We start from the raw sequence: 25198 nt of genomic DNA on the forward strand, positions 1-25198 counted from the left end.
GGGTGCTTTGCTGCAGGAAGGACTGGTGCACTTCACAAAATAGATGGCATCATGAGGAAGGAAAATGATGTGGATATATTGAAGCAACATCTCAAGACATCAGTCAGGAAGTTAAAGCTTGGTCGCAAATGGGTCTTCCAAATGGACAATGACCCCAAGCATACTTCCAAAGTTGTGGCAAAATGGCTTAAAGACAACAAAGTCAAGGTATTGGAGTGGCCATCACAAAGTCTTGACCTTACTCCTATCGAAAATTTGTGGGCAGAACTGAAAAAAGCATGTGCGAGCAAAGAGGCCTACAAACCTGACTCAGTTACATCAGCTCTGTCCAGAGGAATGGGCCAAAATTCACCCAACTTATTGTGGGAAGCTTGTGGAAGGCTACCCGAAACATTTGATCCAAGTTAAACAATTTAAAGGCATTGCTACCAAATACTAATTGAGTGTATGTAAACTTCTGACCCCACTGGAAATGTGATGAAATAAATAATAGCTGAAATAAATCATTCTCTCTACTATTATTCTGACATTTCACATTCTTAAAATAAAGTTGTGATCCTAACTGACCTAAGACAGGGAATTTTTGCTAGGATTAAATGTTAGGAATTGTGAAAAACTGAGTTTAAATGTATTTGGCTAAGGTGTATGTAAACTTCCAACTTCAACTGTATGCCTATCAGAGTGGCCTACCATCAAAAACAATGGAGAAAATGCATCCCATAACCTTTTTACACGGAAATAGCTGTTATATCATTCAGCCTACAGTAGCAGCCAATGCGTGGTGTTCAATGTAGGCCTACATTCCGTGAGACTTTTGGAAAAAATTTGCAGAGCTTGACATTAACCTGTTTATCCACTTGTCCTTGAGATAAGGAGGTGACTGAAAATGTGTTGTTTGATGCAAGAAACCACTTTACTATTATTACAGAGAATTAGACAAATTATGCTGCCCTCTGCCTATTGGCTACCTAGCTTATTCAAGCCTGTCTCAAAATACAACACTGCTCCCTTAAGACATAAAAAAAAAAGCTCTTTACCTGACTTGCTTTTCAAAGATTGCTAGAAATGCATGTTTTGTAGGAAGCAACCACTGCCACATTGCTGACTAGAAATTAGCTATATCTGGGCTAATAACTCACTTACTAGCAAAGAATATGAACAAATGTGCACACGTGGCTACATGCAGCTCTAGCTTTGATCTCAAAACAAGTGCATCTACTAGCGACCACTCATGCTGTAAACACAGTCCAGTTCAAAGTGAATGGCACAGATCCATATATGGCAATGGTCTATTTGCATATAGGGATACTGCAGCTCTGATTGGTTATACCACACCAGTCTGTAGAGTATGGGCTGGGTCATGCCTGTCAACGCAATAGAATCCTACTCCGGTGCGTTCTGCCTACAAGAAAATCTCTTGCATAGTTTGTTTTGTTTTGGTAAGTTGCATTGAAAGTGGCTAATATTGGCAATTCCCACAGTAGAGGGAAACGTTGATAGTGTTAACTAAAGGGAAAAACTAGAAAGTTGAGTGAAGTTCAATCTCGTGCTTCTCTGCGCGAGCTGATATTTCTTCTGCATGGCAGTCCTGGGGGAACATTGGTCGTAGTCCATAGTCTTCAATCTCATAGATAGACAACCACTTCATACTGCTTTTGATGCCAAGGGGGTGCAAAAGCAGTGTTCCACAGCCAGAGGGTGCCAAACGCCACACCATACAGGGGAGCTACAGGCGGGACTACCCAAGCAGCAAGAGGAGGGGGTGGTGGTGGGGTTGTGTATGTTTGGTGGGAAGGGGTTTGGGTGTGTGAAGGTAATGTTGACAGGTGAGGTGTGAGGGGCATATGAGAATTAGGAAAAGGAATTTGGGTAGAGGGGGTGGTGAGTTAGGGAGAAGAGAGAAAAGGGAGTATGGGTGTGGGAATTGGAGTAGGATGAAGATGACCCCTAGACAGATATAAGGTCAGATTCAGTATCAAAATCACAATAGGGTAAGCTGATCCTTGATCTGTGCGGGCAAGTTCTACCGAAAGTATGGGGATTTAAGTGGAAACTTGTGCAGGAAGGAGAGAGGTTGGGGGGGCAAGTAACCTGTAGGGGGGGGCATCTCAGTGGCAGCACCAACAGCAGTAGCCCCCCTTGATTGGCTCTCAGTGGCTGCAGTGGAGGAAGGGGTTTGGCTCTGTCCCGGGGGGTCAGCCAACAGGAGCAACCGCTGCAAACGTCTACACACTAGACTTACCGGCAGCCGGTGAGGGCCGTACTCTGACAGAGAGGTAGAGAGACGAGAGGGATAGAGTGAATGGAGGCAGAAGACAAGAGAAGGAGGATAAGGAGGAGAGGGAGAGGTAAACAAAGGGAGACAAAGGAAATAGTATGGTCGAAAAAGGAGAGGGTAAGGCTGCTGCTTGAGTGGCATGGCTCCCACACACCAATAGACGGTACACACACACACACACACACACACACACACACACACACACACACACGCGTGTTTTGGTCTGCTTGTGGGTCTACTATGAGTCACCGGTTAGCTCCCCTCAAATCAAATATGATGATGACTCGCCCCTCTTATGGGAGTACTCAGTGTGTGTGTGTTCTCTCCACGCAATTCTTACCGGACAGCACAGCCTCTGTGGTGGGTGTTGGGGTGGGGGTCACAGCCATGTCTGCCTGACTCCTCTGTTCTGAGTCTAGGGAGGAGGTGAGGGAGGAGGAGGAGGGGAGCACCGAGCCCTCCATGGACGAGGAGGTTGATGGGGGAGGTGCTGTAACGGTTGACGATGACTCGGTTGAGGAGGTGGACTTGGGGAGGGGTACATGTACAGGGTTGACGGCGGGGGCCTCTGTTTCCATGGAGCCCTCTGAGGCTCTGGCTTCTTGTGGAGGGGGTATTGCAGGGAGTGTTGGGATGGTGTGGGTTGTAAGAGTCCCCTCTATACGGGGAAGAGTGCCTGGAGGAGACAAATGGAAGATTTTTTTTTGTCATACATTTTCTGAGGTTTTTTTTCAGTGTTACTTCAAGGAGAATTTCCATCCTCAGACAATAAAAATGTATTGTTTTCTATTCCATTTCATTATATTGTATTCAATTATTTCCCACTTAAAAAAAAACATTGGTGCAAACTAAGCTCCAGAAATAGTGTCCCAAACGAACAACTAAGGCCTGATCCTAAATCTGTGGCAACGGGCCAACACTAAGTACTGCGTACTTACACCAAAACGGCCATTTAAGCTGGCCGCCAACCACTACCGTCCCAGTGTCTCACCTCTGGGGCGTGTCTGAGGGCGCGTGGTCCCCCGACTGCTCTGGGCCTCGCTGGCCTCCTCGAACCAGCGGGACAACATGTCTGACATCCTCTGCATCAGCGATACGTTCTGGCTCTGTTCTCCTGGGGGGGGGGGGGGGGGGAATCCTCGAATCAGGGTATAGCTTGTAGTATAATGCATAAGTCCCTCATTAGCGAACAGCGGAGTACCAATCCACTGCATCATCCAGACAACTGCTGACTTATTGGGAAAAAAGTTTGCTTCTCCTTCTTCTACATCTACAATACCCTAAGATCTATAAAAGTCTGTGATAGCGAGAGGCAGCTTTATCACAGTCCCAGCTGGGCCCGTAATAAGTTATGAGTCAGAGAGAGCTAAAGCTAACAAGATCCGCATAGACAGAGATAGGCCCTGTTAGCCTCATTAGCAATGAGAGGTAGAGGCTCTGGGTGAGAGATTAGAGCTCAGGCTCTCAGAGGAGACGTGGAGAGTTATCAGGCTGTGTGTGTGTCAGAGAGAGAGCGAGAGCGAGAGCGAGTGTGTGTGTGTGTAAGTTTGAGAGGGTGTGACATTGTTTTTGTAATGTGTTCAGTCATACCAATTAAGAATAACAGAGAGACCGAGGAGGTAATAGAGAAGAGAGGGAGGGAGAGGGAGAATGTGTGTGTATGTTGTGAGCGTGATTCTGTGTACTCTTACCGTCCCGCTCTCTCTCGCTCTCAGGGCGAGCTCGGGGTCCAGTGTCAGACCAGTCACCTCGTAGACGAAGACGCTTCACTGGGGGTTGCCGCAGCTGTGGACACACACACACACAAAACATTAAGCATAGTTAAAAATAGCCCCACTGACAAGCAAAACATGGCACAGTCCCAGTCACTCCCCCACACAGGAAAACAGGCCTAGAGCCAGGGACCTGGTCACCCAACACTGGTGCCTTAACTCCTACCCTGGGGACAGATAGAGAGAGGGACAGCCAACTTCAGTGGAGAGAGATGAAGGGAGAGCGAGAACGTGGAAGAGACAGAATTACAACTGTGTGGAGGGATAAATGGATAGAGCGAGAGAGAGGGGGTGAGAGGGTAAAGAGCTGAAGGGAGCTAAGGAGAGAGGAGAGATAAAGAGAGGCGAGATAGTGAGAGGGCTGAAGATGTGAGAAACCAAGCACAAGTAGGGTTGCAGAAGTAAGATTATGGGTGGAGGAGGAAGAGCGCGTTAGAGAGGGGTAAAAAGATTCCTTGGCATGCCCTACAGTCCCCGTCCTGGTCTATTTCGGTGGGGTGAGTGGCGGAACATTGCCTGCGTCGGTAGCTGTATTTGGAAAGGCATGCGGGAGCAGAGCCGGGTCAATCCAGACACACCATGCGACAGCTGAGGAGACTGGCACCGTGATCTAGCACATCCAGAAAAACTGGTTCCCCCCTCAAGCCCTTACTCTTTACTTGGCCCACGTCCTTACAGAGGCTGTTTGTTTGTGTGTGTGTGTGTGCACCGCTGAGTATATGAGCAGAATCATTTCTCGTCTTCCTTCCCCCTGGAATCTAGTGTGTGCTCCTTCTCTTCTCTCCTTTTCATTTTATGCTCCCTCTTACTCCTCCTGTTCCTGTTTCTTCCCCTCTTCCTCGCTCTTTCTGTCCTTCCTGTGGCCTGTCAGGGTCCTTGGTTCCTCTCACTGCAACAGCAGCCACCACACAACACATTAACAGGAGATGCCCTGAGAGCACTTCAGTCGCTGAACACAAAGCCAACTATGTCTGTTTACAATCAACATCCCTTTGGCTTGAGAGTGGAGGAGGAGCTTACATTAGAGGCCTATGTCTTGTGTGTGTGTTTAGGCCATGTGTGTGTTTATGCTCCCCACAAAGTCCCATATGGACAATAAACAACATGGTATCGTGATAAAATCCCACACTGACTCATGTAATTGGTCCTCTGTAGCTCAGCTGGTAGAGCACGGCGCTTGTAACGCCAAGGTAGTGGGTTCGATCCCCGGGACCACCCATACACAAAAATGTATGCACGCATGACTGTAAGTCGCTTTGGATAAAAGCGTCTGCTAAATGGCATATTATTTAATGTTTTTAACACACAGAAGGAGAGTGTATGGAAAAATACTGAAGTACGTATACACAGTTTCACAGAGGGGCAAACACACAGTGTGTGTGTGTGTGTGTGTGTATCCTAGCCTGGCTGTGCATAGAGAAGTATACACCTTTCATATTTAACTCAAACTAAAATGGCGGCGTCTCTTCCCTCCTCTCCTCACCTCCTCCCTCCTCTCCTCGGATGGGCCCTTCAGCTCTCGGGCCTGGTCATTATTGGGGTCAAACAGGTAGATGTAGTCTGAAGAGTAGCTGACCAGCACCTCCTGTCCGTCCCCGCTGTAGCAGAGCGACGTCACGCGACACGACTTGTTTGACAGGTGGGCTGGGACAAAGCGCACACACATGCCCGTCGTTCCACGGCCCATGTAGTTACCTGAGGGGGGGATTTGGTGAGATAGTCAGAGGCAAGTAGGGGGGAACGACAGAGTTAAATGAAACGCAATGAAGTCAGTAGTAGCGTAACTCCAAATGTTTATTTTATTTAACCTTTATTTTAACAGGGAAGACATATTGAGACCTAGGTCTCTTTTACAAATGTGCCCTGTATATACACAAGATAAATATACACATTATACCCAAACTATATCTATCTATGCACATTAAAATAGAAAAACACAGTCATGGGAAGCACAAATTAAACATCACAAATCACACATAAACATGTTACATTCCTCCACAAATAAGTCCCCAATCAATAATTTAATTTGCCCGAACGGCACCAGAACATCAAGATGAAATGTATTTAGAATTTTGTCCAGCAATACGGTGCATTAAAACTAAAAGCAGATTTACCTAGCTTGGTGGAGACCCTAGGAACCTCAAGAGTTAACCAATCCTGTGAACGGGTTAGGCAACTCAGGTATCTATACTTCAACTGCAAAGTTAGATAAGACGGAGAGACGGAAGTTTATGAAGTAGGGCCTTGTAAACAATAAGGGAGTAATGTAGAGATCTAAGGGTCTTTAGCGAAGTCCAGCCAATCTTTTGATACAGGATGCAGTGATGAGTATCAAAACTGTCACTTGTAACAAAACGAAGGGCACTATGGTAGATGGCATCCAAAGGTTTAAGAGTCGTAGTAGCTGCACTTTGATAAATAATATCACCACAATCAAGAACAGATAGAAAGGTTGACTGAATAATCTGCTTCCTACTGCTTAGAGAAAGACACAATCTGTTTCTGTAGAAAAAGCCAACATTAAATCTTAGCTTCTTAACCAGTTAATCTATGGTTTTTTAAACGTCAAATCCATGTCAATCCTAATGCCTAAGTACTTATATGCAGGAACACCTTCGATTGGAGAACCATCTAATGAGTGAACATATAGTTAATCTGAAACATTCTTACGAGAGTTTGAAAACAACATGTATTTCACTCGTTCGATGAAGTTGGCTCCAATGGTAAGGTTAGATCCTGTCTGTCTTCCACAATGACAGAGCGTTCAGAGACTCATCCCAAAGGATGCCAAACAGACACAGCACAGCCGTCTAGACTGGAGTGCGCTTAATGGAACAGACATTCATCTTTCTCTAGCCCACAGGGCGATGGCATCACAGAGACAGACACAGACAGACAAGACAGCCTCTAGTGCGTTACCCTCATCTGTCAACCCAAAGACCTGGCTGCCACAGTGTACTGCTGCACTCTGTAATAGGGGCACTGTGAAAAGCAGTAGCAGGTGCTGGAGGGATGGTGTCTCTATGGTCCAGTAGTATGGGTCATTGCACTGCCCCAACAGCAGAGTGGATAGGAGTATAGATATATCCATAGATACATTGATACACTGATAGAAGAATACATTGTGACAGGGGATTGTTGACTAACTGATCTTCCAGTCCATGAAATGTCTATTGATACAAATTCAGACAGACAGATGTACAACAAAGACAGACAGATATACGCAGAGCGAGAGAGACACATTTGGATATAACTAAATGAGAGGACAGAGTTGGTTGTTACCCGTAGCCCTGGTGCCCAGCATGCGTCTGTCGTAGATGCGTACGGAGCTGTCGGAGCAGCCCACCGCCAGGTAATAGGGCACCAGCGGACAGATGGAGATAGACGTTGCCGCCCGCCGACAGTTTATCAAGATGTCCTGGTGAGAGGAAGAGAATGTAAACAACAGACTAGTTGGCTAAAATCAGGCAAACTGGCAAGATAAAAAGGTGTGACATGATATAATATAAAATAAGATACAATAAGAAGAATATGCTGACATTAAAACACAAGAGGCCAAATAATAGACCAATAAAAACAAAAATGAATAAGAGATAAGTGCTGATTGTTGGTGTTCTTTGTTTTAATTTATGTTCAAAATCAATACAAATGTCTTCCCCTCCTTCCTTACGTCTTTGCAGTCCTCTTTAGTGCAGCTGGTCTTCATGCGCAAGTCGAACCAGCGCACGGTGCCATCCTCCCCACACGACAGGAACGTGTAGGGGTCGTTGGGTACCGTCATAATCTAACAGCAGAACAGGAGGAGAGAGAGCAGCAAGAGGTGAAGGGAAAGAGAGAGAGAGGTGGGAGGACATGTGAAAAAATGTAATGTTTGCATAGCTCCCTCAACCTATTTTCAATTAGCCACACAAAAAAATCAAGTTGAGAAACCCTTGTGTACAGTACCTCGTAGGCTGTGCCGTAGTGGCAGGTGAACTGGCACTGCCTGTTGATGTCAGGGCTCTTCTCTGTGTGGGTGTAGTAGATGATGCCATCTCCAGAGCACGAGATGATCTGCTGGTCACTGGTCTGGGGCATGAACTTAGCACTGAAGATGTTCGCCCGGTGACCCGACCGTATGGTTGCCTTGACCTGAGGAGAGTTTCAGAGAGGAGAGTGTGTAGCAAGTTGCAGTGGTGTGTGTGGTTGGCTCTGTTGTATACACAGGAAATCAATGATGTTTGAAATCAGTGTTACACATTTTTGGGTTAAATTGACTCTACTGGGAGTAATCTTAACCCTCAAGAGAGTTACACACTCCCTGGAGTTAGTGTTGATAACTGGAGTTCATTGGGACGTGGGGTACTTTTAACTCCATTAAGAGTAACCAGAGATGGAGAAATCTATGGAGTTATCCACAGATGTGGGAGAGGCCTCATTGTCATATTTCCCAGCATGCTCTGTTGCAGGTAGATTTTTTTGTCATTGTTTGTTTCAATATCTGTGTTTTCGCATGTACATTGACTTTTTAAAATCTTATAATAAACATAGATAAGAAAAATAAATTGTTCTACATTTATAGCAACCGTTAGTGAGATAGTATAGGTTAGTATAGGTAGTCTTCATGTACACTACATTACCAAAAGTATGTGGACAACTGCTTGTGGAACATCTCATTCCAAAATCATGGGCATTAATATGGAGTTGGTCCCCCTTTGGCTGCTATAACAGCCTCCACTCTTCGGGGAAGGCTTTCCACTAGATGTTGGAACATTGCTGCGGGGACACCCAAAGGTGTTCGATGGGGTTGAGGTCAGGGCTCTGTGCAGGCCAGTCAAGTTCTTCCACACCGATCGACAAACTATTTCTGTACGGACCTCGCTTTGTGCACGGGGGCATTGTAATGCTGAAACAGAAAAGGGACTTCCCCATCTGTTGCCACAAAGTTGGAAGCACAGAATCGTCTAGAATGTAATTGTATGCTGTAGCGTTAAGATTTCCCTTCACTGGAACTAAGGGGCCTAGCGTGAACCATGAAAAACAACCCCAGACCATTATTCCTCCTCCACCAAACTTTACAGTTGGCACTATGCATTGGGGCAGGTCTCGTTCACCTGGCATCCGCCAAACCCAGATTCATCCGTCGGACTGCCAGATAGTGAAGCATGATTCATCACTCCAAAGAACGCATTTCCACCGCTCCAGAGTACAATGGCGGCGAGCTTTACACCACTCCAGCTGACGCTTGGCATTGTGCATGGTGATCTTTGGTTTGTGTGCGGCTGCTCGGCCATGGAAACCCATTTCATGAAGCTCCCGAAGAACAGTTATTGTGCTGATGTTGCTTCCAGAGGCAGTTTGATACATGGTAGTGAGTGTTGCAACTGCTTCAGCACTTGGCAGTCCCTTTCTGTGACCTTGTGTGGCCTACCATGTCGCGGCTGAGCCGTTGTTGCTCCTAGACATTTCCACTTCACAATAACAGCACTTACAGTTGACCAGGGCAGCTCTAGCAGGTCAGAAATTTGACGAACTGACTTGTTGGAAAGGTGGCATCCTATGACGGTGCCACGTTGAAAGTCACTGAGCTGTTCAGTAAGGCCATTCTACTGCCAATGTTTGTCTATGGACATCGCATGGCTGTGTGCTCGATTTTATACACCTGTCAGCAACGGGTGTGGCTGAAGTAGCCGAATCCACTAATTTGAAGGGGTGTCCACATACTTTTGTACATATAGTGTATTGTATTTTCTTCCCTACCCTGACAGGCATTCTGAATGCAAGTTGTGAATGATGTAAAAGTGCTGGATATCTTCCTGCAAGTTGACTTCCAACAGAAATGTGATATCACATTGCAAACCAACATAATTTGACACATTAAGAAATATTCAAATAAGGCTTTACACTCTTATAACTCAAAAGGAAATAAACTGAAAGAGAAATGTACTCTGCTGTAGTTGATTGTTAATTCAAAACAACACAGAAAAGTGTAAAATGGCAAGGGAGTTGATTAAAAACAACAGTGAAAATAGTAAAATGGCAATTGGAGTTAATTTTAAGCAACTCTGAGAGTTGGATATTTACTGCATTTAGAGTCGTTTTAACTCCAAAAATATCAACACCATGACCAGAGTAGTTAACACAAAATGGGGGTGGGACCATATAAACCCCAAAATAGTGTTACATTTGCCTCCATAGGAGTTGAATTAACTGCAATTTTACTGTGTAGGAGCGTCTCAATAGTCTAAAGTGGCTCCCTCTCCTGGTATCCTCTTCATTTGCATTGAAGACCACTGGGATGCTCCCTATGTCTTCTGACTCAAAGGAAAATATTGATTCTCTCTCTCCCATGCTTCGTCAACTGAAGTCAACTCAATCACGCAAAAAACATTCTGGTCAGTTGAATTGTGCTTGACTAAGATAATTATAAAATGTAAAGCATTAATATGTAACTTTTTGGGCGACATGACCAAATTCACATAGAAATGTGAGTTATAGGTCTGTCATTCGCATTGAAAGCAAGTCTAAGAGGCGGTAGATCTGTTCTATGTATGCTATTTCTATGCTTCTGGTTCTTAAGTTTTTGCATCTTTTACTTTCTGTTTTGTACACCAGATTCAAACAGCTGAAAATACAATATTTTTGGTTATTAAAAGGTATTTCACAGCGGTGTAGATGGTACAATGATTCTCTAGTCTACATTATAATTTAGCAACCAGGAAATGGTAGAGCGATTTCTGCATATTGCACCTTTAAGTGATTGGATAATAATTGTATAATAGAAGAGGGCTGACAAAGGTATACTTAATGCACGGCCGGGCACTGAAAAAAATAGAACCTGCACTTAATTGACCAAGGTCACTCTTGTTTCATATCAACACAAGAGACAGACATCGCTGATTATGATTTTTCAGAATCCCTCGACAGCCAATTTCTTTGGCTGTTGATTAGGGTGATGGGAGGTTTATAGAAATCTAACCACTGTCTGCTTTTTTCTCTGTCCGTCTTTATCGACAAGAAAGATCTTTCAGCAGGCATATAATGAGCACCTATAAAGCACTATCTCTATAAATCCAATCCATTATCATTTAACCCCAGGTAGATCCTGTTGTTATAACACAGTTAGCTACATGATGTTGGTGATGTAAGGTCATAAGGTTCATCTGTATACAACAGAACTGGGTTCAAATACTATTTCAAAATACACTTCTTTGAACCCAGGTCTGGTATACAGTACATTAGACTCTAGCTCTCCTTACCTTTCTGTTGTATGGGTTTGTGATGACAAGGTTGGTATCGTCTGACCCTGACAGGATGTACTCCCCTGTATCGTTCCAGGATATGGTATTGACCTGATTGGGACAAAATACAGTGTGTGAGTTCACTCCATGCACATATAACAATATTGAAACAACTTTATGAAAGAACGTCTACAACTGTGTATGTTCGTAAACCAATCTAAGGTGTAACATCTGAATGTGTCACTGTCCCCCAATCAAATAGAAACCAGGTGAACGTTCACCAAATGAGAAACATGGAACTAGAATGGAACTAAAGGCGGTGAACGCCTTCGCTAGGCGTCGTGTCTTTGGGACCGTAGATCAATATTTCATTAAGTCCTCCAGCGGAAGTCGATACACTCTTCCCTCCATTTCTGGGGCGAGACCCATCAGTGTGCAACAAGGTTGGTCACACAATCCCTCTTCATTGCCAAACCAAATTGGACCCCTCCTCCCCATCAACCCCCCAATTCCCAAATAGTCTTTCTGGGTGATTTAATCCCCTGTCATGTTTTATTTTCCGTCCCTTGTCGAGCAGCTTTAAAACACTGTAAATGGTTTTGCATTTTCACAGAACGGCTGTAATTTCGGAGAAACTGCTCACATCACTGTCTGAGAAAATACATTAGCTTTATAAGAGTGGTGTGTTATGTGCTAAAATAACACACATATGCTGTAACTAGATATATATGGTTGATGGTTTAGATTAGAAAGACACACACCACACTATACAGACAGACACAAAAGGGAGCCCATTCTAAATGTGGGGGACAATGTCATGCATGCATTGGAAACAGACAGATTATCTTTCAATGATAAAGAACGCTAAAGTCTCTCCAAAGGGGGTAAGAATGTTTTCCTGTTGTCGCCACTCTGCTAACAACGTGTGTCAGTGGTGGCCAAGACAAAATACAGCCACGCTATTAAAGACTACACTGCTGTTAACTGGTATCCATCTAGAAAAGGCACAACATTTGATGTTACAGAAAAGTATTGTACAAATGTAGGTCTAGATTGTGTAATAAATAGGCTATTCACTGAAAAAACATGTTGGCATTGATATCACCGGTGGTAGGCGATGCTTTTCATATTATTTTCTTGCTTATTCAATTTCTTCTGGCCTAGCTCTGTGGGTTGCTAACATGAAATTGAGGAGATCATTAAATCATCACTATGACCACAATCAGGATTTGGAACTGCTTAAGGGAACAAAACCGGTAACGAAAGTGATCTGTAGTGTTCCGGAACAGAACTGATATATTCGTATTTTATTTGTAAAATGTTTTATCAATATGACATTACATAACACTAACAATACATATATATCAGTGGTTGGAATATTAAAAGAGCAACAAAAAAAAGTTAATATATTTGTTTTGATAAAAATAAAAAATACATCAACAAAAAACATTACACATACATTTGTTCCAATTTATGCCCTAGCTTCTCACCCGCACGTCCCTTATATACAGTTGAAGTAGGAAGTTTACATACACTTAGGTTGGAGTCATTAAAACTCATTTTTCAACCACTCCACAGATTTCTTGTTAACAAACTATAGTTTTGGCAAGTCGGTTAGGACATCTACTTTGTGCATGACACAAGTAATTTTTCCAAAAATTTACAGACAGACAGATTATTTCACTGTATCACAATTCCAGTGGGTCAGAAGTTCACATACACTAAGTTGACTGTGCCTTTAAACAGCTTGGAAAATTCCAGAAAATGATGTCATGGCTTTAGAAGCTACTGATAGGCTAATTGACATCATTTGAGTCAATTGGAGGTGTACCTGTGGATGTATTTCAAGGCCTACCTTCAAACTCAGTGCCTCTTTGCTTGACATCATGGGAAAATAAAAAGAAATCAGCCAAGACCTCATAAAAAAAATGGTAGACCTCCACAAGTCTGGTTCATCCTTGGGAGCAATTTCCAAACGCCTGAAGGTACCACGTTCATCTGTACAAACAATAGTACGCAAGTATAAACACCATGGGACCACACAGCCATCATACCGCTCAAGAAGGAGACGCGTTCTGTCTCCTAGAGATGGACGTACTTTGGTGCGAAAAGTGCAAATCAATCCCAGAACAGCAGCAAAGGACCTTGTGAAGATGCTGGAGGAAACAGGTACAAAAGTATCTATATCCACAGTAAAACGAGTCCTATATCGACATAACCTGAAAGGCTGCTCAGCAAGGAAGAAGCCACTGCTCCAAAACCGCCATAAAAAAGCCAGACCACAGTTTGCAACTGCACATGGGGACAAAGATCATACTTTTTTGAGAAATGTCCTCTGGTCTGATGAAACAAAAATAGAACTGTTTGGCTATAATGGCCATTGTTATGTTTGGATGAAAAAGGGGGTTGCTTGCAAGCCGAAGAACATCATCCCAACCGTGAAGCACGGGGTGGCAGCATCATGCTGTGGGGGTGCTTTGCTGCAGGAGGGACTGGTGCACTTCACAAAATAGGTGGCATCATGAGGAAGGAAAATTATGTGGATATATTAAAGCAACATCTCAAGACATCAGTCTGGAAGTTAAAGCTTGGACGCAAATGGGTCTTCCAAATGGACAATGACCCCAAGCATACTTCCAAAGTTGTGGCAAAATGGCTTAAGGACAACAAAGTCAAGGTATTGGAGTGGCCATCACAAAGCCCTGACCTCAATCCTATGGAGAATGTGGGCAGAACTGAAAAAGCATGTGCGAGCAAGGAGGCCTACAAACCTGACTCAGTTACACCAGCTCTGTCAGGAGGAATGGGCCAAAATTCACCCAACTTATTGTGGGAAGCTTGTGGAAGGCTACCTGAAACGTTTGACCCAGGTTAAACAATTTAAAGGCAATGCTACGAAATACTTATTGAGTGTATGTAAACTTCTGACCCACTGGGAATGTGATGAAAGAAATAAAAGCTGAAATAAATAATTCTCTCTACTATTATTCTGACATATCACATTCTTAAAATTAAGTGGTGATCCTAACTGACCTAAGACAGGGAATTTTTACTAGGATTAAATGTCAGGAATTGTGAAAAACTGAGTTTAAATGTAATTAGAAAAGTGTTCCCATATCATACTAAATTTCCCTTTCCTCTCCTGTAATTTCGCTATCATTGATTCATAAGATGCAGTCTCCACCATGAGTTTGAGCCAATCTGTTGATTTCGGACCATCTGCGCTCTTCCAGTTACGTAGTATGAGTCTAGCCGCAGTAAGAAAACCCACTGAGGCAAGACCAAACTCTTCTTTGCTAACACCTGGTAGTAAAATAGATATATCCCCTAATAAGCACAGCTGTGAAAGGGAGCACCATGTGACATTCCCATATAGCATGCAAAAAGGTACCTACTTCACCCTTGCATTTCCAGCATAAATTATTTTGCAATAAACCCATTTTATGTAATCTAACTGGGGTCCAGTAGTATCTATGAACAATCGTATGTGTAAATGTACCCCTTGTATCCCTGGTACACCACCCTACATAGGAAACTACATTTTTCAATACATCCTCTTCAATGTCACAATTAAGATCCCTCTGCCAAATCAGTTTCCATATTGTGCATATGAGACTCTTTTATAAAAACACTGAAGCGGAGTGTGATATTCCTGGTAACATGAAATATTGTTCTAACAAGTTTTAATCTCTCTGGAGGTTAATACTCCTAAAAGACCCCATGCAGCTCCTTAGTTGTAAGTATTTCCAGAAATCAGCCTTATAATTGTAAATTACATTTCTCCTTCAGGTTCTGATAGGACATAAGCACTCCTTTATCATATAGATCCCCTAGTGCATGCAGGCCTTGTCTAAGCCATACCTCCCAGATAAATGAAATATTTTCCTATGGAAACCGATGGGTTGTGCATATGGAAGAATATTTTTGTTTATACTGGGAAATTCCAAGCATCTTATGAATCTTAACCCATACCTCTCGGGAATGTTGTAGGATTGGGTTATCCTCTTCAGTTGGCTGTCTCTGAATATTTTGGGGTGATAAGGCCTCAATAGGCTTAAACGGGGCTGTGATAGACCTGTCAATCTGAGTCCATCCCAAATGGGAATCATATTTGCCCCATTGTCTGGGCAATTTGGCTACTTCAAATGATATGTTGTAAAGTTCTACATTGGGTAGTGCTAGTCCTCCTTTATCCCTTGGAAAATATAACTTGTTCACATTTATTCTGGGGTTTTTCCCATCCCAAAGATAATCCTTAATCATTTGATTGTACTGCTTAAATAGTAAGGGAGAAATGGTCACAGGGAGCATCATGGACACATATTTAAACTGTGGTGCCACAACCATTTTCACAGTATTTATTTTGCCCCATAAAGTAAGATTAAGCAACCTCCATTTACCAAGATTATTCTTAATTTTTTGTAGTAGTGGCATCATATTAATTTGCATTATATTTTGCAGTTCATTGCTGTCTTATACCCAGGTATTTCATCCCTGATGGCACCCATTTTAACTGTAATGAAGTAATTGCAACAGGAGGACAGAATTTGGATACAGGCATAGCCTCTGACTTCTGCCAATTAATCTTATAACCAGATATCTGTGAGAACATGTCAATTGTGTTCAAAACCAAAGGGATTGATGTGGCCGGTTCCCTAATAAGTAACAATATGTCGTCAGCATATAAGAACAGTTTACGCTCTCTGGCACCTCCCATTACTCCTTTGATTCCTGAATCAGCTCTGATTGCTGCTGCCAAGGGCTCCAAAAATAGAGTAAAAAGGAGAGGTGAGAGAGGACTGCCCTGCTGGGTTCCCCTCGACAAATTAAAAAAGGAAGAGATCATACCATTTGTGAGGACTGCTGCTCTTGGATTGGAGTATAATACCTTAACCCACTTGGTATTTGTCAAAAAGCCCCACTCCACCCTATCGAATGTCTTCTCTGACACCTGAGTATCCTCTTTTTGACTCAGCCACATGAGGTGAAGCAAACGTCTAAGATTGTCTGTGGAGGTTCTACTTTTTACAAATCCCACCTAATCTATGTTAATAATATGAGGTAAAACCTTCTCCAGCCTCATGGCTAGTACTTTGGAGAGCACCTTACAATAAACTCAGATTAAACTGATAGGGCGAAAACTGCCTGGGTCAGTGGGGTCTCTATCCTTCTTAAGAATGAATGAAATTAGTGCCTTATTAAAAGTGTCAAGTAGCTGCTCCAGCAGAACTGTTCTTTTCAAATCTTGAGAACTGGTTAATAAAAACAAAATGTGTTCCAAAAATATTTGTAATGTAAAGTAGCTTCAGAAAGTATTCATACCCCTTGACTTATTGACATTTTGTTGTGGTACAACCTGAATTCAAAATGGATTCAATAGATTTGTTTCACACCTATCTACACACAATACCCCATAACAACAATTAGACATTTTTGCACATTTATTGAAAATGAAATACAGAAATATCGAATTTGTTTAAATATATATTTAAATATATTGTTTAAATATTCACACGTTAGAATCACCTTTGACAGTGATTACAGCTGTGAGTCTTTCTGGGTACGTCTCTAAGAGCTTTGCACACCTGCATTGTACAATATTTGCACAATATTCTAAAAAATAATATTTAAGCTCTGTCAAGTTAGTTGTTCATCATTGCTAGACAGCCATTTCTTGCAATAGATTTTCAAGCCGATTTAAGTCAAAACTTCATTCAATGTTGTCTTGGTAAGCAACTCCAGTGTATATTTGGCCTTGTGTTTTACGTTATTGTCCTTCTGAAAGGTGAATTTGTATTGTATGAATTAGTCTCGCAGTGTCTGATGGAACGCAAACTGAACCAGGTGTTCCTCTAGGATTTTGCCTGTGCTTAGCTCTATTGCGTTTATTTTTTTCCCTAAAAAACTCCCTAGTCCTTGCCGATGACAAGCATACCCATACAAATCAAATCAAATTTTATGCAGCCACCAACCTTGCTTGAAAATATGAAGACTGGTACTCAGTGATGTGTTGGGTTGGATTTGTCCCCAAAATAACGCTTTGTATTCAGGACATAAAGTTAATTTATTTGTCACATTTTTTGCAGTTTTACTTTAGTGCAATGTTGTTGATCCATTCTCAGTTTCTCCTACCACAGCCATTAAACTCTGTAACTGTTTTAAAGTCACCATTGACCTCATTGTGAAATCCCTGAGCGGTTTCCTTCCTCTCCGGCAACTGCGTTAGGAAGGACACCTGTATCTTTGTAGTGACTGGCTGTATTGATACACCATCCAAAGTATAATTAATAACTGCACCATGCTCAAAGGGATAATCAATGTCTGCTTCCATCTACCAACAGGTGCCCTTCTTTGAGAGGAGAGGCATTGGAAAACCTCCCTGGCCTTTGTAGTTGAATCTGTTTGAAATTCACTGCTTGACTAAGGGACCTTACAGATAATTGTATGTGTGGGGTACAGAGATGAGGTAATCATAAAAAAATAATGTTAAACACTTTTATTGCACACAGACTGAGTCCATGCAACTTGTGACTTGTTAAGCACATTTCTACTCCTGAACTTATTTAGGCTTGCCATAACAAAGGGGTTGAATACTTATTACGTTTTTAATTAATGGTAAACATTTCTAAAAACATATTTCCACTTAGACATTATGGGGTATTGTGTGTAGGCCAGTGACACAAAATCTCAATTTAATCTATTTAAAATTCAGGCTGTAACACAACAAAATGTGGGAAAAAATCAAGGGGTGTGAATACCTTCTGAGGGCACAGTAATTCTATAATTTGGTTAAATTATAATGCTAGTAATAGCCTAAACACATTCCAATTCACGTCATGTCATGATGTTCAGCGCTTCAAGCCAAGCACCCTCCATGTCCACCCCTCTCTTGCTCTCCCCCCACCTGTGAAATTTCAGTGGCATCTCGGGCTTGCACTTACCTGACCAATCAAACATGTACACTACCAGTCAAAAGTTTGGACACACCTAAAGGGTTTTTCTTTATTTTTACTATTTTTTAGATTGTAGAATAATAGTGAAGACATCAAAACTATGAAATAACACATGGAATCATGTAGAAACCAAAAGAGTGTTGAACAAATCAAAATGTATTTTATATTTGAGATTTTTCAAATAACCACCATTTGCCTTGATGACAGCTTTGCACACGCTTGGCATTCATGAGGTAGTGACCTGGAATGCATTTCAATTAACAGGTGTGCCTTGTTAAAAGTTAATTTGTGGAATTCCTTCTTAATGCATTTGAGCCAATCAGTTGTGTTGTGACAAGGTAGGGGGTATACAGAAGATAGCCCTATTTGGTAAAAGACCAAGTCCATATTATGGCAAGAACAGCTCAAAAAAGCAAAGCGAAATGAGAGTCCATTACTTTAAGACATGAAGGTCAGTCAATACGGAACATTTCAATAACTTTTAAAGTTTCTTCAAGTGCAGTCTCAAAACCATCAAGTGCTATGATGAAAATGGCTCTCATGAGGACCGCCACAGGAATGGAAGACCCAGAGTTTCCTCTGTTGCAGAGGATAAGTTCATTAGAGTTACCAGCCTCAGAAATTGCAGCCCAAATAAATGCTTCACAGAGTTCAAGTCACAGACACATCTCAACATCAACTGTTCAGAGGGAACTGTGTGAATTAGGCCTTCATGGTCGAATTGGTGCAAAGAAACCACTACTAAAGGACACCAATAATAAGAAGAGACCTGCTTGGGCCAAGAAACACGAGCAATGGACATTAGACCGGTGGAAATCTGTCCTTTGGTCTATAGTCCAAATTTGAGATTTTTGGTTCCAACTGCCGTGTCTTTGTGAGACGTGGTGTGGGTGAACGGATGATCTCCGCATGTGTATTTCCCACCGTAAAGCATGGAGGAGGAGGTGTTATGGTGTGGGGGTGCTTTGCTGGTGACACTGTCTGTGATTTATTTAGAATTCAAGGCACACTTAACCAGCATGGCTACCACAGCATTCTGCAGCGATACTCCATCCCATCTGGTTTGGGCTTAGTGGGACTATCATTTGTTTTTCAACAGGACAATGACCCAGCACACCTCCAGGCTGTGTAAGGGCTATTTTACCAAGAAGGAGAGTGATGGAGTGCTGCACCAGATGACCTGGCCTCGACAATCCACCGACCTCAACCCAATTGAGATAGTTTGGGATGAGTCAGACGGCAGAGTGAAGGAAAAGCAGCCAACAAGTGCTCAGCATATGTGGGAACTTCTTCAATACTGTTGGAAAACCATTGCAGGTGAAGATGGTTGAGAGAATGCCAAGAGTGTGCAAAGCTGTCATCATGACAAAGGGTGGCTATTTAAAGAATCTCAAATATAAAATACATGTTGATTTGTTTAACACTTTTTTGGTTACTACATGATTCCATATGTGTTATTTAATAGTTTTGATGTCTTCACTATTATTCTACAATGTAGAAAATAGTAACAACAAAGAAAAACCCTTGAATGAGTAGGCGTGTCCAAACTTTTGACTGGTACTGTTTATAACATCTTACCCGTTCCACAGCAAGCTGCTCTATCGGCGCTAATTGGGGGAGTAAATGAATGTATGAACTGTACTATATGGGAACTATATGAACTGTAACTTTTCTTTCGTTATTTTCTGGTCGGAACGGAACTAAAAAAATTGGGGTTCTCCTGCCACAACCACCATCTTTTTTGTTCAAGCAGACTGTAGCTTGATCTTAATATAGGCCTATCCTATCACCTGCATTACAAATTCTTCTGCATGTTGTGCTGTATACTAATACTACTTGATCAAACTCTGTAGGAATACTGTGTGTCTGTGTCAGTCCTTTTGCCACCCAGACCACTGTGTGCCACCTTCTGTTCCCCAGATGCCCCTGGCTGCCCAGGTCCCTACCTCCCTCCACTCTCCAGCCTCAACTCAACCCGACTCAACCAGCGGGGTATACTACAAAGCAGGTTCAATGAATTAGCCAGCTAACTAAATATTCTGAAATTACTTTTAATGTTTTTGAAAGATACGATTGAAATAGGCATGGTCTAATTGACTCAACAACCAAAAACACATTTCTAAGTTTCGCTTTCTTAATGAACCAGAAAACCAATAGTTATTCATCCAAGTTAGCTGGCTAACTCATTGATGCTGCTTTGTAGTATACCCCTCTGACCCTTCAGAGTCAGACTAGCATCATTTTGAATCAGTCTGAAACCAACCCCTACAGTAGTTTCTTCTCCTTGCCCCAAGCCCCAGTACCTTCTGTGTTGTAGATCTACAGGAAGAATAAAGGTGTGAGCAGCAATACGGCACAAGCTCCCATAAACCCCCTTTAGAAATTCAGATCTGCATATGCCTACAACACCAAGGAGTCGAAACATGGGCAAGAGGCTGTTTAAGAAATGTGTATTTTTGTAAAATAAGTGTAATAATAGCCTACATGACAATACAGTATGTATTAGGCTACTTCTGTGATCCAGTACTTTTGTACAGTATGTTATCTACAGAGTAGATCTAAATGTATCTCTTCCATCTTAGTTTTTCAACATCTGGCAATACAGTGATTTGGGAAACTGAAAAGTGATGGCCCCCAGCACCAACACAACATCTCGTCACTCGTAAGGGCACAATAGAGGTTGTGAGTTAGAATGGCACCCGTGACATGTTGGAGGGCAGCTCGACTTCAGGTCTCCAAAATGAGAGAGAGGACGTTCGTGACAGACAGGACCTCAGGGAGAGAGACAGGGGCTGGTGATGCAGTAAGCGGAGCGACATTTAAAAATGGCTTCCTTACGTCTTCTTGTCCCTTTGCATCTTTCATATGCACTGATAAGGACTGGGTAGGTGGGAGTGATATGGCGTAAACTCCAAGCTACTGGTTTGAGAGAATAGAGATAACACAATTTGACAGAACTCGCTTAGACAAATATGTGTATGTAGCCTACAATCCGGGAATATTGCAGTAAGTTGTACGAGGGGATTGTGTATGGCAGACAGATTTTGTTTGTACTATGCAGAAGTTTCATCAACCCTTTGTTGTTTATCTCTTTATTTTCCAAACAGAAGACTCCAACCAACTGAATGGACAGGATTAGAATGACAGAATCACTCCCTGTCCATCTGTCCATCACTTCCTGTCTGTCCGTCACTCAGTCAGTCAGTCTCAAGGTTTCACACACTGACTGACAGACAGGGGGGGAGGGTGAAGTGCTCTAAAGATGAAAGGAGGGACAGACATGCACAGTGTACACCACAGACACAAAAACACACACAGGGTGGGTAATGTGTACTTACACAGCCATCGTGAACATTGAGTGTCGCTTCGAGTTTCAGCCGCTGGACAAATTCTCTTCTACCTGTGCAGAAACAGAAGAAAGACATTCTTTCAAGTCACAATTGTTTAGCCATGACTTGAACTTTCATTTATTTTTGGACTACTTCAGTCAGCATTAAAAATTACTGATGAATTCAAGTCATCGACTAGGGTAGATGACAAAGCAATGGCCATACCCTATACCAGAAGTGTTGGAACCCATTTGTAAGGCTCCATTTTGTTTTGCCATGGTTTGTTTTCATGCCTCAGCTCTCAGTATTTACAGAGGGAGCAGGGAGAGGACTAACGCGTCACATAGAATCATTGCAATCAGTCTTTCTGTGGCTTATAATGTATTATTCATCTTGAGGAAGCCTCCCTCGCATCTGCTGTCACCATCACAGGGAGAGGGGAAGAACCAAATGAGCAGGCTGCCTATCCTGTCCTGAAATAGACTAATGTCATGAAGAAAGGTTCAGGTTTGGCAGTGAACTTGCTTCTAAACTTAAACTGTATCAGGCTAGAAGATGCAGGTTTTAAAATAAATCCTCGCCTCAAATTATTCAACTTGCCTTAGAATAGTAAGAAAAAAAACATTGGGCGAGAATTCATGCCCTCAGGTAAAGCGATGACAGGCTAGAATCTAAAAACCATTCATTGCATTCTGTATTCGTAGAGGGCATGGAAAGGAAGGCCTTAGTTCCATCATCCACTATGACAGACTCTACTGTGCATTGACAGTACAAGGCCAATGTCAAAGGCAATAAAGTAGAATTACAGCAGACAGTCATTAACACTATGGCCTTTGTGACCTTGCGTGCCTCGGTGCCAGTCCTGAAATGCTCATATAAACAAACACTGATACTATGTATATTGTGTCGCCTAGCCAGATGAAATTGGAAAGTCCCATTCAATAATAGAGAGGCAAAGGTAAATAAATAGGTAATATGATAAATAAATAAACAGGCCAATGCTCTGTAATCGTATTGAAGTCTGAGCTTCAAGTTAGTAAGTGCATTCAAGGCACAATATCAGCTTTTGTCCTACATCTGGGTTCTAGTTCATTGCTGCTGCATTGCTGTTCAAATCAAACAGTTATTCGTGCCGGACTATCAACACTCCAGGCAGGGGCGGTGTGTTCAATAGGGCGATATGGGCGACGCACTGCCAAACGGGAAAAGGAAGGGATTTTTTTTCTAATCAATTATATCACGGCAACAGTAGTTATCAGTGTTCTAATCTGATCTGACTGCCACTAAATGTCAAATCAGGCTAAAGTCGTGCTTCAAATGGCCCCGCCCGTTTTTGGGGCGATTTCAGTCATGTTGAAAATCGCCCAGAAGTCTGTCAGACTCCCATGTAAAATCTATTTTTTTCAAATTTCAAAGCTTTCAATACAATCTCTATGGGTGTCTGTGGGCTTGCACTTACGCGCTTTCGTCATACGTGACGTAACCATGAACGTAACTAAGAAAATAGCGGCTAGCAGCGTCTCTGTTGCGACCTGAAGTGTGGCGTTATCTTATGTTTTTAATTTGTACACTTAGTGGCGTTATTTTATGTTTTTAATTTGTACACTTAGTTTACAAACATTCTGCCAACCATGGATTTCCAGTGGTGGGTTTTGGACTGATCTTGTTGATCGTGTACATACCCGCTACGAACGGACTAAATAATGAAAACGCTGCTGGCAGCGGAATCCAATACAGCTGGGAGACTTGGCTGGATGACAGAGTCCCGGACAGAGAAGTGGAGCCGGCCGGCTTCACCCTGGTCAGAGCGGACCGCGATCTGACACAGTCACAGGGAAAATCGATCCTGGTAAGAGAGCGACTCTGTACCCCCGACATTGAACTGCTTTCTGTGTCACTGCGACCTTACTATCTGCCCCGTGAGTTCCCCCAATTGTTTGTTACCGTTGTGTACTGTTGATAATCACAAGTTTACTGGAGAACTGAGACCAAGTAGAGACTTTGGACAGGGTGGATATGGTATAATAAAGGCAGTTTATTCAGAGGTAAAGATATCTGGAATCGCGTGCACGGACTCGTTCGTCAAACTCTTAGGGAGCTATCTGAAGAGAGCCCCGAAAACATTGTGTGCAGACATTTTATACAATAAATGATGTAGGTTGAATCTAGTAGTTCTGATCTTCTGATTGGTCCTGATGAGTTGGGCGAGGTCCCCTCCACTGTTGCATTGGCTCTGAGTCGGGTTCTCTGTCTTCAAATGTTCAGCCTAAAGAGAGGGGATTTGTGTGTGTGTGTGTGTGTGTGTGTGTTTAACAGTGATGATGTGTGTGTGTGTGTGTGTTATCAGTGATGATGTGTGTGTGTGTGTGTGTGTGTGTGTGTGTGTGTGTGTGTGTGTGTGTGTGTGTGTGTGTGTGTGTGTGTGTGTCCTCAGAGCAAGAACTCGTGAGTTGGAAGAACTGAGAGACCTATGGCGTGGGTGTTGTCCTTGGCCACCTGCTGACAAGGCTGACAAGATAGGACTCTTTTGTCCATTGTTATAGGATAGGAACAGCATTGATTGAAAACAAACGCCCAACACAAAATGGGTCATGCACAAGATTTTAGTCAGACCAAGCTATAACATTATATATTTACTACGACAGTACATTCAACCAAAAGCTAATATAACAAAGGCATCAGAGATTATTTATAATCTGTCACAGAAACTGGAATCCATCTCCCCAGATCAGTCAATAAATGCTTCTGGTATTGACTTATATGCTGCCCCTGTCTTCATGTTGTTGCTGGACATATCTTTTTTAAAATGTGTGTAGGTCACCTAAATCATCAGAAAAATTGCCCCTCCTGAGAATTTTTTCAGGAGCCGCCACTGACTCCAGGCACCCCCCCACCCACACACACACCCCTATGCCATGATGTTCTTTTCACATCCAATCCATTTTGAGAGTGTTGAGGATTAGACCCAATCAATAAGAGAAAATGGAGGGCAACAGAGAGCTCTTCCCAGGTCAGTGATGTCCCCAAAGACATGCCTGAAAGCTGCCCATTTTACGCTCACACCTTCTGGAATGAACAGCTTCGGCTGCATCAATATAACGATATTTCACCATTGGAGAAGTGGAATATTGAAGACATGCTTGTAAAAAGGCCTGACAGCTCAAAATGGTGTTGTCTCCATATCCCCTCCTTTGTCTTCAACCTTCAGATATTTAAAGTCAAATGTCTAAAAAGAGAATGAGACACCAGATAAACATCTCCCAGCCCCCTCTTTATTTTTCTGATAAGCATTGATGTCATGTGATGATAGATTTAACATATTTAGCTGAAACCATGTAGGCTACTTTGATCTTGCTAAATCTCATGGGTGAGGAAGACTGTGCAACATATAGCCTTAAATGTTCTATGGTTAGCCTAGGCCTAACTCTCCCTTAAAGTATCCTTCTAGCTTTTGTTGGGATTTAGATTCCACAAATGCTATGCTAGCCCCCCTGGCGGCCCCCCTTTTACAGTGCCAAATGTAGCCTCTAACTGGTATGATTACATGCATGTCTCTCCTGTCCATTGATTTTGACAGTTCTAGCAACACAGCCAGCCTAGTCAAGCTAAATGCAGCGCTAGGCAGATCCATACGCCACCTGCCCCA

At 42.6% G+C, this 25198-nt stretch overlaps 1 protein-coding gene across 3 annotated transcripts in view; it reads right to left on the reverse strand.

The window, feature by feature from the left end:
* LOC311129690 (DDB1- and CUL4-associated factor 6-like) overlaps positions 1-25198 on the reverse strand; it is a 75808-nt gene that overhangs the window by 28726 nt on the left and 21884 nt on the right. For 2 of the 3 annotated variants that reach the window (XM_084162093.1, XM_084162092.1), the window contains exons 2-10: positions 21562-21623; positions 11289-11381; positions 7996-8181; positions 7721-7834; positions 7333-7468; positions 5534-5745; positions 3970-4063; positions 3270-3392; positions 2619-2954 (exon numbers count right to left, since the gene is read on the reverse strand). In XM_084162093.1, coding sequence (XP_084018219.1) covers positions 2619-2954; positions 3270-3392; positions 3970-4063; positions 5534-5745; positions 7333-7468; positions 7721-7834; positions 7996-8181; positions 11289-11381; positions 21562-21623 — 1356 coding nt within the window. Of the gene's footprint in view, positions 1-2091; positions 2266-2618; positions 2955-3269; positions 3393-3969; positions 4064-5533; positions 5746-7332; positions 7469-7720; positions 7835-7995; positions 8182-11288; positions 11382-21561; positions 21624-25198 lie in introns of all 3 variants that reach the window. The other variant, XM_084162091.1, reaches the window with a different exon arrangement.

The sequence above is a fragment of the Coregonus lavaretus genome (assembly GCF_964263955.1).
Source record: "Coregonus lavaretus genome assembly, chromosome: 5".
NCBI lineage: Eukaryota > Metazoa > Chordata > Actinopteri > Salmoniformes > Salmonidae > Coregonus > Coregonus lavaretus.